The 12,250-nt window shown below is 40.3% G+C and overlaps 1 protein-coding gene across 1 annotated transcript; it reads left to right on the top strand.

Annotated features, from left to right (window-relative positions):
• Positions 1-1,906: 1,906 nt before the first annotated feature.
• Positions 1,907-10,655, top strand: LOC148414951 (kidney mitochondrial carrier protein 1-like). The gene is made up of 9 exons (XM_088430487.1): positions 1,907-2,106; positions 2,220-2,367; positions 2,633-2,727; positions 2,899-2,984; positions 4,683-4,778; positions 4,990-5,114; positions 6,060-6,183; positions 8,399-8,479; positions 9,724-10,655. The coding sequence occupies exons 1-9, from the start codon at positions 2,043-2,045 to the stop codon at positions 9,763-9,765; spliced, it is 861 nt and encodes a 286-aa protein (XP_088286613.1). The 5' UTR covers positions 1,907-2,042; the 3' UTR covers positions 9,766-10,655.
• The last annotated feature ends 1,595 nt before the right edge of the window (positions 10,656-12,250 follow it).

The following is a 12,250-nucleotide window of genomic DNA, read 5'->3' as shown; positions in this document are numbered from 1 at the left end:
CAGTGTTTTTAGCAAACAAAAATTATAATAGTACATGCATGTAGAAATATGCATACAACAGTGGAAATGCTTGTTTAATGAATGTGTCTTTTTGTGTTACAGTAAAAAAAATGAATTGTCCTGAAGTGCTTTGTGTCTCAAAACTAGGCCACAGGAAAGCGCAGCAGGCCGCTGTTCCAGTGGCTAAAAAACAACTGAATCTTTTCTTTATTTTGCTGCAAACACAGATATATCCCCGCCTGATCACAGGTGTTCTCAGGCTGCTGCTGACAAATCGTCACATTAAATGAGGGCAATTTCAAGAGCACTTTCCCTCCCCCTGCTTATTGTTTCAGATAAATCTACTATATTTCCATCCATCTCTTTCCGTTTTGTCGATGTGGTGTGATGCAGTCGTTCATTCTTGTAGCACACACACACACACACAATCTCATTGATGTTTGCAATGCTACACAAACATCCTGTTTCTCCTTGGTCATTAATAATATACTGATGGCAATGCTGAGTTTACTGACCCATTGCAGACCTATTAATCAAACAATACAACAAGCATATGATATTAATAAATATGCTGAAGATAAACACCTCCTAGTTATGAAAATGAAAACTTCTCTACACAGAGGGTGAAAGTGGGAGGTCAAATGTGATAGAAAACAAATAAGATGGAAGTGTGGCATTAACAGGGCCATTATACAGTATTATCTGTGGAATTCTATGCAGACAAACACAAATTCCAAATCTACAAAGGTGACATATGACAAACACATACACAACTACTAATTACATTGACATATCCCTCATTTATATGTATGTCTGTTTTTAAGACATACAGATTAAGACTCATTAAGAATACAGTTAAGAAGTAGGTGTCTTTCCGACAAGGTCACCATCAAAGGCATTTCGATAAAGGCCGTAAAATGTCGTCGGTCAAATGTATAGTTGTCTGATATTGCCCTCTAGCGTCCTAAAGTGACCATTACAATCACTGCTTCCCATAGAATATATTACGAAACGGCAACTGAAAACTGGAGAAAAGCTTAACGTTTCTTTCTTTTTTTGGATTAGAAGCAGAAAATATCTGAAAAAAGACAAAGTAACATGCACAATTCATTATAATCTTTGCACAGAAGAAAGACGGGCGTTTAAGAAAGAAGAGGTCTCAAGCATTGAGATTTATTTGACTCTACAAACTAGATAGGCTGGCTTGAATCGGGAGATGTTTTTTCATGTTATGGAAAATTGTTGGTTGGTTATAATGTCATAATTTGAGTGTCAGTCAATGGCGTGATTGATCGTTCCGAAAATTAGGACATTGTGGCGGTCACTATAGGACCATGTCTCTCACCCAGTAGCCACTTAGCAATGAACCTTTGATGCTTCAAACCCGTTGGCTTTGTCTTTCCTGATTTGTACAGTGGTGTACAAGTTTTGTGATGGCACTGACCAAATCAGCAATAACAAAGCCAACAGGTTCAAAGCATCAAAGGTTCATTGCTACGTGCCTACTGGGTGAGAGACATGGTCCTAGTCCCCGTCAATGTACTTTCGTTCACACAAGGGACGTTGTGTACTGTTACTGGTAATAAGACAATGTTTCTCAGCATAAATTGTAGTCATTTTTTTTGTTTAAATGTCCACCCAATTTTATAATAAATAACATATAGATATTTTTGTATTTGTTTGAGAATAAGAAAAAAATATTTAAGTCACGCAAAATACGAACTCAAATCAATACTTTTACGAGTATTTTTTGAAACAACTATCTTTATGTGCAGTCAGTGTGTGAGTACTGACACTTTCGCCAGACAGGTCTTATCGGTCGACACGCGACCTAAAAGGTTCGGTTGCCTAGCAACGCCAGTAGGTGGGGAATTGTAGTACCGTAAATAGCCAGTAGGAGGCAATAAGCGAGCACCGTTTCACGCCGGGGGAGAGGCGCAGCACGCCACCGAATCCAGCGAACGTTCAAACGCACCTTTTAGCGTGTAGCTCCACGTTTTCTTCCCTGAACTCGGCGAAGTTTTAACCGCGAGTCGGATAAGATGTCCAGCGTCAATTGGAAACCTTTTGTGTTTGGAGGACTCGCTTCCGTGACGGCGGAATGTGGTGAGTGAGTGACGTGGGAAGAAGCCGCGCGGAGGCCCGGCTGCGAGGCTCGCCGCCGCTTCAGTGATGTTTGGACAGACTAACAAGAATCCACCACTCGGTCTGTGTTTCAGGCACATTCCCCATCGATCTTGCCAAGACGCGTCTTCAGGTCCAGGGTCAAGTGGGTGACAGTAAATACCGAGAGATCCGGTACCGCGGCATGTTGCACGCTATTGTCAGGATAGCACGAGAGGAGGGGATCCGGGCACTCTACTCGGGGTGAATAGAATTTATTTATTTATTATTTATTGTCTTTTTTGTTTTTAACCCACTCCTTGTTCCATCTTTTAGCAGCGCCTTTTGGTATGTTTCTTGTAAATGTAATCACTTCCTCCTAACGCGCACTTCCCCAAGCACATCTCCTTTGCCTCCACTCCCTTTTTTGTATCTATTTGTCAAATCCGTCATGCGTGCCCTTTCTGTGTCACTGAGAGATCCACGTGAGTACCAGATAATGTCCTTTATGTAATTGTGACTTTTACAGAATAGCTCCTGCCATGCTTCGCCAGGCATCCTATGGGACCATTAAGATCGGCACATACCAGAGTTTCAAGAGATTACTTGTGGAAAGGCCAGAGGGTGAGGCACTCTTGTCTGTCATGTACTTACTTGATCAACTGTACATACAAGCATACTGTAATGTTGAAGGTTATAGGTAGAAGGTATGTGTTAAAAGAAGGGAGTGTCAACTGTCAACTGTCACAGTTTGCTCCAGACATGAAGTCAATCTTTGTTTTCGCTTCCATTTAGATGAAACAATGCTGACTAATGTGCTGTGTGGAATTCTTGCTGGAGTCATCTCTTCATCTATCGCCAACCCCACTGATGTGCTGAAGGTAGCTAAAGGCTCAAATGACACATTTTGTTGTCACAGCTCCTGTTTGAACTCGGGTTTTACAAGTGGAGAGTTACAGTTCAGGTTCCTCTGCATTTAAGTTGCAAAATGCTAACTAGCTGCTACCTAGCAATGCTTTCAGTGAAATAAGTTATGAAACAGGCATGACTAAAGTTTTGTATCATGGTCCAGTTCATCTAATCAATGCCATACACCTGTAGAATCCGGTTAGATCAGGGGTGTCCAAACTCGGTCCTCAAGTGTCGGTGCCCTGCAGGTTTTATAGGTTTCGCTCCGCTACACACCTGATGCCAATGATTGGGATCATTATCAGGCTTCTGCTGAACTTTGTTGATGAGCTGATCATTTGAATCAGGTGCATTGGGAAAAGAAACATGGACGATTCTGGCCCTGGAGGACCAAGTATGGAAACCCCTGGGTTTGATTGGAGAAGCATGTCTCACAAAGTATCCTGCGTATGACATAACCGATGCTGTAATGTGTATCATGGCCCCACCAAGCTCTCACTGCTGTCTTATTATTAGCCTGTGGCCTCCAAGGCTTAATTTAGTGTTTTGTAAACGATATGGGTTCATGAATATTACTCGTGTGCACTTGCTAAACCACCACAGAATACTTTTAATGAGCTAAAAGATAGAATACTTATCAAAAGTTTGTAAAAACCAAATCTAATGGTTTAGAAACACAAAAAGAAATCAAATTCAAGCTATAACTTGGAAACAGTTGTGAACTGAAACCCATTCCAGGTCGTAAAGCGTAATCCTCATCATAAAGCTGACTAACAAAATACCAAGATATGATCAAATGTAATCTGAACAACACGTTTACTTGGAGTAATCAAAATGATAAAACCTATTCTGATTGGATTAACATTGTTTTATTTAACCAAATAATACCATCAATATTTTTTCCAAAATGTTGGTGACTTCAGTTTGGATCTACTATTAAGGATCTGTATAAAGAAAAAATGACACGGAATAGAGGGTGTTTCCAAACATTTGACCGGTACCGTACGGCAATACTCATGAGAACTGCTTCGCAGCACATCGAGCCAACTGGTCATGAGGCAGACGAGACAAGAATTTACAGCTAACAGCAGCCAGAGAAAGCAAGTCAAGCTTAGGCTAAAGATTGTTTTCTTCGAAAAAGCTTAAGGCAGGGGGAAAAAACAAAACAAAAACGTGGGCGTACAATTTTTATTGTTTCTCCCATGCTAAAACTTGATCACACCTGCATGCTCCTGGCTTGGTCAAATAAATGACCCTGCAAGTGTTGAGGTTTATTCTAAAACCACTAACCAAAGACAATTAGATGTAATATATTTAAACAAGAAAATGTTTAAGCAATAAATTAATTGTAATTTCCTCGAATGAAGTCTGCCAGCTGAAAGCTGAAACATAATGACAATCATTGAATATATTGCTGCTCTCTTTTAGTTTTCCAAGGTAAGATTTGAGGATATGCAATACAGCTAGAAAGAACAGCCTTCAACTCTGTGGCTGATTTTTATTTTATTTATTTATTTATTTTTTTATGTTTCCTCTTTCAAACATCTCAGTCAGTACAGTGTATTGGATAAAAAAGGAGAGACTTTACAGTATACTACTGTTTTTTTTTTTTTGTACTACTCGCAAAAATCTTTGCTGTCTTACTCCAATGTTTTTGCATGTTCCCTCAGATCCGCATGCAAGCCCAAGGAAGGGTGATCCAAGGAAGTATGATGGGCAACTTCATCAACATATATCAGCAGGAGGGGACCAGGGGACTTTGGAAGGTAAAACATACTTGAATTTGCGTTGTTTGTAATTTTTGCTTCATCTAAAGTGTACTTGCTATTTTTGCATTTTGTTCCTATTAGAACAGTACTTTATGATATTTGCCACATAATTATGCCTAAGGTGAAAAAGTCTAAAAATGTAATAGATTTTTTTGAAATCATCACCTTTACACTTGGATATTCAGCATTACTGCTTCTTGCCTGTCAGGGTGTCTCTCTAACTGCTCAGCGAGCTGCCATAGTTGTCGGGGTGGAGCTGCCTGTCTATGACATCACCAAGAAGCACCTGATCCTGTCTGGTCACATGGGCGACAACGTGTACACGCATTTGCTGTGAGTGAGATTTGAAATCGAGCCAAAACAAAAGTATGCCTCTGCCTCACTTGGGATCGTATCGCTAAAAGGAAATTGGAAAGCAGCAGCACAGCTACTGCTACCTACCACTTGCGTTCTTTAAAAGGGAAACGAGATAAAAGAGCAGACGTTTGTCTCCAGGCTGTTACGCCTGCTTAAAGTGCTGTAACCTAACCTTCTGCTTCTTATTTGATGGTCTTACTCAGCAGAGCAGCAATTCCACTCTAGGCGCCTTTCTTTGCCTAACATTCTAGTAAGACCAGTGGGCGCAGCCAAGATTTACAAATGAAAGGTTAGAGGAGCCATTTGACAAAGGACAATGTTTTACTTGGCTTCTGTGTATTTCCGTTTTAAGCAAACTTTTTTTTCTCAATATTTGATCCATTGCAATTCTTTTGATTTGATGCACATTTTAGACAAGTGGCTTTTGTGGTATGTTTAGGCAATGATAAGATTTCTTTGGTGTATGGGGCATAAATTACTTGCCATTTCGCAACAATAGTAGAAAACGCCATTTTTTTGTTTGTTTTTTTTTAAATGGTTTGCTGCTTTATTTTTGTGGACATATGTCAGTGTTTAATGAGTTTACTTGTTTGATCCTGAATTTTAATGTGAATTTCAGACAGTTCAATGTTTCTGTTTGGTGGAAATAATTTGCGTCAAGCTGTCAGTTCTCGATTCATAAGGCAAAGTATATGAAGGTGTGCTTGGATGTGTTTGGTATGTAAGAAAGCAAAAGCCCCCACCCCCCCTCAAACGTATTTGAGATGGACGAGAACTGACAAAGCGATTCAATGCCTTGTCCAACTATTCTGAAACATAGAGGGAGACCAAGTCAATTAAGTACAGATTGCTGAAATACAAATGAAGCACTCATCTAAAAAAAAATTAGAGCTTTGACATTTTGGATTTTGTGGCCTGCAGGTCCAGCATCGTATGTGGCCTGGCTGGAGCAATTGCCTCCAACCCGGTGGACGTAGTCCGGACGCGTATGATGAATCAGAAAGGAGGAGCTTTGTACCAAGGAACACTCGACTGCATACTGCAGGTCAGTATAAATACACTGGAAAAAAATTGCTTGGTAACGCAGGCTTACACATAATTGCGAGTATTTGTGTACGTAGAAAAAGTCTTCGACCTTAATGTTAAGACAGACATGCCCAATGTCCATCCCACGGTCAAATTTTATCCCTCCCACGGCCTCTGTTGTAAAATGAATCATGTCTGGGCTGTCTACCTGTTGACCAGCATATAAAAGACATGCTTAATGCAATTTTGCTTACCCCCACTAGATGGCAGTAGCGCCGTGATTCAAGATTCAGCACAATTGTCTCAATTAGAACGTTCCTAGCTTCTCACATTTTTATAAATATAGGTGCTCAGAAGCAAAAAAAAAATGATTGTGAGTGCACAGTATTACTGCATCTTCTTGATGTATACACAATTCTAATTGAGTCAGAACGTTGCACCAGTATACATTACAATGCACGGTACTGTACACTCTTTGAACATCTCAAGTAGTTACTGTCAAATAAACAAAACAAAACAAAAAAAAATCATTGCATTATTTCAAGTGAATGTTCAACACCCTCAGCTGTTAACCGACGGTCGGATTTCATGAAGTACTCTGAGGACAAAAATGAGCTCATTTAAAACAATGATTGATTTTAATCATTTGGTGATTGCAGCAGTTTTGATGACTAGGATGCTGATGAGAAATTGAAGGGAAAATGAAGAGGCTGAAGCAGCACACAGTTAACTCCTTAAGATTTCTATCAACTCACAAATGTGAAGGATGAAATCAAACCAAAAACAAAGAAGTTGCAAATGAAAACTTAGAGACACTTCTTGACACACAAACTGACAAATACACACTGAACACTTCATTGTTGATATTTTGAATGATTCTGTGGGTTTTATGGCACTGTCCAGGTCATGACACCAAAGCAGCATTGCTAGCCTAAAACTTGCATTAAACTTGCATCAAACCTGATGTTGTTAACATTTTCAAACTAAAAATTCTATTTGCTACAGTATTGAATGAAGTTTCCTTTCCCTAAGAATGTTCTGGCATTAGAATGGCTTCTCATGCTCAAGCCCTCAGGCATTGCAAGAGAACAGAGATTTTTTTTAGGCAAGGTTTGTGTACTGTATTGACTACAAACACAAAACTGAATGTTATTTAATTATTTTTGCAGGCAAGTGGCCATGATATAAACGTTTAATAGTTGTCCAAGGTGTGCAGTTGTTTGAAATTAATGGACTACACAGAGGCAATTGAATACAAATCCGGATGGTACAAATCTATGCTTTTTTTTCCAAATCAAAAAGCCAAGAAATTAAGTTTGGAAGAAATATGGCATTTTGCAATTGTTTTCTAACGGGGTTCTTACATGTTTGCGAACAGTTGAACAGCTCCGATCTAGACACACAATTGTAACTAAAATATTCCTGAATCCAAAGCATCTTAGACTGCACATAAGCCGAATGACTTATAAACCTTTTGGCATTTGCTGCAAATCCCCTCCTCAGTGTGACATTCTCAGAGAATTATGCTGTCTGAGTGTGTTTACAGAACGTGAGGGCTGCAACTACCTGTACGTGAAGTGAAAGCTAGACGGATTAAAGTCAAGAGCAACAGGAAGCTTGTACTCTGTTTTCTCCAAAGATATCTGACTCACAAAGCTATCAATCTATTTTTTCCTTATAGCATTTGTCACCATTAGAGTTATATAAAACCTGAAATGCATGTTTTATATTGTGGAAGGAAGAATTTGGAAAACTTTACACAGGATAGCCAAGATTCAAACCCAAACACTCTCAACTGTGAGGCAGGCGTGTTTACCACATACCATTGCATCACCCAGTTTAAAAAGAAATTAAGAGCAAGTCATCCAACCACTTGTGTGTCCAGTACTAAGCACAGCAAAACAACCGTGGTTCCCACCAGAGCCTTGCCATGAGACAGACGGGCTATATGTGACAAAAAAATGCAACTACTTGAAATCGGGCTGCAGCACATTTAGTTAAATCAATACTTGTGATAAGAACAACAGTATAGTATAGTATACTCTGTCTTATGTGTCTTTTGAGCCCAACTTTATTTCACTCCAGTGGCGATAGAGGATAAATATCTTGCAGTGATGTTAAATATTTAGCTCAAACCTTTGTGGCACCAATTTGCCTGCTAAAAGCACCCAGAGGACTGTTGAATAATGCTGAAGAGATAACAAGCCCAAGTGTGTATTGAACCTGTTTTTCAGACGTGGCGCTCGGAGGGTTTCATGGCTCTCTACAAGGGCTTCTTCCCCAACTGGCTCCGTCTGGGCCCGTGGAACATCATTGTATCCTTTAAATATCTCATTAGCGCTGCGCTTGTATGCTCTGTATATGATGCAATGTCTTTTGGAGCTGGAGAAATTGTCTGGAAAAAGCTTTTATGTGCAATAGAAATTCGAAGTTTGACCATAGTCATATGTTTTTGTTCTAAAAGTACATTTTGCATTAAGTTCTATATCTGGAATCAAACTGTAAGCATCATTACTTCTTCATTAGCTGTACTGGTAGTAAATTGCCATAAAAGCACACCGGTGCCTTGAGATAAAAATAGTCAAAACACTAAGGAAAAATTGTACTACATACTGCTGCACTTTGTATTTAAAAATTAAAAGGGTAGTAACAATTACATAGCATGGTAAGAATTGAAAAGCTTTTGCATCATGATTTTAGGCTACAACTTTTGGGGTGTTTCATTTCAGCCAATTTTGGGGATTATTAATTTAACTTACCTTGGTCAAAAATAACCCTGATCATGTCAAAATAGGGCCACACCAAATGATATTAATTTATTCATTTCACTCAAAGGTCGGGTCAATCCATTTTTGACCGAATTTGAGTTATGTTTGACCCAACTTTTTTTATAACATAAGAATTTTTTTAATTTAACAGATACGCAAGCATGTTTAGTACAAAACAACCCAAGTCTGGGAGAGTTAACCCAGTGTTTGTCTTTTGTCGGTTATTCATTTGACTCCCAATTTTAAATAAATCATCAAAAAAGTCCGCTCTTTTTTTTTTTTTAAATTCACTCATTCTTCAGTTTGAGCCAACTCTTCTACCGAATTCTGCAATTCATTCCCTTGTAAGGCTCCTTTTGGTGTGCCCACTTTGGCCACCGGGAGGCAGTCTAGTCTAGCATAACAGCAGTCTTGTCTTCACTTCAACCTCCTTGTCACACAGATTGGACTCATGCATTTTTTTTTTTTTTCACTTCAATGTTCCACCATATCTAGTGGCACACCACACTAATTCTCTGCCACGCGGTTACATTGAATTCTTATGCTGTTACATAAACCCTGTTGGACTACTACTTCAGAACCTCACTACCTGAAGCAAAGTGAAAAAGTTGATAAGCTCTTCAAAGTCCTCTGTGCAAATGTCAAGTTTTATTCAAAGACACGGTTTGGTAGCCACAGCAAAAGACAGAGGTTTAACAGGTCTAAAACTAAGGAAATTACAAAAGCAGCGGCAAAAGGGAGGCTTTGTGCTGAAATAAGAAAAAAAAAATGTTCCTTTACTCTACTTCCAGTTCTTTCTCACGTACGAGCAGCTTAAGAAGATCAACATCTGAGAAACAGAACCAGACTGAAGATGATTACTTCTTGAGGGATGAGGGAGTCTTGACCGTCAGGATCGGAACGGATCCATGATAGAACCACTGATGGGTGAACAGGGCTTGATGGAGATCCTCCTTGTTGTGGCAAAGAGTCGCGTGCGTTTGTGTGTGTTTGCGTGGGACACGGGTTTCAAGCCTGCTGCTGTGGAGGCAGCTGGGACTTTTGCACGTACTGTACTTGAATCCCCAGTTTTAGCTCATCCAAATGCTTTCGTCAAGCCAAACATTTCATTTGTGAATCGACTGAGAAGATTCATGTCCACCCCGGAATGCCACAGTGGCCTCTCTGTTCATTCGTTCACTCATTGTTGTATGAGGCTTGTTTTATAGGCCTCACCACTTCAAAGTGGTCTCTAAATTGAGTGCCTTCAAGTTTGCCTATGGGGAATGATTCACAAGTTGGAGAGCAGCTGACAATCACTGCAGTCATTCCCTTCTCAAATAGAGAATATGTTGCAGTTTGTCAACAGACTTCATAAACGTCAGCACTTGTTTGTACTTAACAAAAAAAAATCCAAGCCAAGAAGACATTTGTAAGTAGTGCGCTAAGTTATTTAAACGCTAGCTGAAGCTGTAAAAGTCACCGTGTTCACACAGACGTGAACGAGTTGATAATCAGGCAGCTAAGAGGGTCTTGTATGTTTTTAAATACCGGCTCGGATTCTGTCGTTGGTTTACTGCTTATTTGCACTACTGCTGCACATGATGCCTGTTACAGTCAAGTCAAACTTTCTGTGCACGATGCTTCCATTGAGTATTTTATACTTCCTTGCGTTCTCGCTGAACAGGAAGATGTATCTTTTTAATATTGCTGTAAATGTGAAATAAAACGGAAAATAGACCAAGCTGTTTTTTTGTCATGCTTTGACCACGGTGTGGCGCTGTGTAGCTACTTGGAGCTTCTGACCCAGATGACTGCCGTCGCTGTGGACCCTTGATAAAACACTAGTCCTCAGATATAGCACAGCCGTTTCTGAGGGATTTCCCGGCTTCTATCGAACACGCGGCGTACCACAAAACATCAGCCTATGAATTATTCAGGACAGTCTAACATGTAATTGTTCTTGTTTCACTGGGTAATTCCCAGTTTTCCACTCATCAGGGCTGTTTAGATGCTGACAGCTCAAGAGAGCGCAGTGGGAAACATTGCAGCGAGTGAACAATGTGTTGTGTTTGTGTGCCTTGCTTCTTTATTTTTGGGGAAATCACCAAGGGACTTATTGTGAAAACTTCAAGTAAGCCATCACAAGTTGCATTTCTGCATTGCTTCTGGATTCATTGCCTCACCAAAGAGCCAGGTTTCTCTACAGAACAATTCGAGCCTTTGCAGCCCACAAAACAAACTCGCGTCTTTTTTCAGGCAGGGGACAAAATCAGCACATGCCCGAAAGGCTGGTAGAAAACAAGTGCGCAGCAGTACGGTGTGGTGGCCAGGATTTGGAACCCTCAACGCTTTGGCGCGATTGCTTGGCATCAAGACGCAGACAAGGTCTTCGACAAGCTGGACAAGTTTGGCCGAGAGGGATTCCGGCAGTCAAAGACATGCTGCATTAGGGGTGTTATTTGCTGCCTGGCCCAAGGGTGCAGGGGGTTGGCGCTATTGTGTTCCAAGGATCAGAGTGAGCTTTTGTCAGAGGCGCAGGGCTAGTGCTCTGCTCCCAGCCCCCAACCCCTTTACTCCCTTTTTGTTTTTGTTTTCACAGCCGTTGCTCGCATGAAAACACTGCGCACTCCACACAAAGAGGAATATATATGGCTAAACAAATGGGAATTTAGACAGCGGAACAGATCGGGTTCTGTCGCCGCATTTGGAACGACTGCAGTCTTTCTCGGTGGCGCAATGTTGAAAAATACTTTCTTGTTCTCTGTACTGTTCAATGTCGCATTATCCTCAACAGAACATATATTTTGGAGCTGATAGATGGCCACACTCGAGACTGAACTCATAAAACCAACTATTTAAAATGCTTAATTACCTGATGCCATGAAGTCATATATAATTAAGTATCGCTAACACAAGTAACAACTTTGCCAGAATCTTGTCATTTTCTGCATCTGATACAGGGTGTCTTTAGTCTGTGCAGAGTGAAGTAAAATCTGAAGACTATCAGGGCAGTACAGCTTTTTTCATGAGCCCCTTGTCATTGCTGTGTCATAGTATAGTATAGCATCAATATGTATACTATAAAATATTATAGTATGGTTTGTTTTGTCTGGTACAGTGGTTCAGAAACCGGGTTTTGATCAAACACTATGGATGTGGCAAGTCGGTCTCTGGCGTTCTGCGGAGCCTCGGCTGCGGAAGTCAAGATACACCTGACTCATCGTGTCAAGTGATCACGTAACATTGCTTGACCAATTAGCGCTGCAGAGAATTCAGAGCGCCCAGTAAACAATGTTTTATTGACATGCTATCTAGATGTGTGATTTATTATCTTAT

This window comes from Hippichthys cyanospilos, chromosome 12 (genome assembly GCF_059441005.1).
Source record: "Hippichthys cyanospilos isolate Australia breed blue-spotted pipefish chromosome 12, RoL_Hcya_1.0, whole genome shotgun sequence".
Lineage (NCBI taxonomy): Eukaryota > Metazoa > Chordata > Actinopteri > Syngnathiformes > Syngnathidae > Hippichthys > Hippichthys cyanospilos.
Note: the sequence above shows the minus strand (reverse complement) of the source record. Positions and strands in the feature narration are given on the sequence as shown.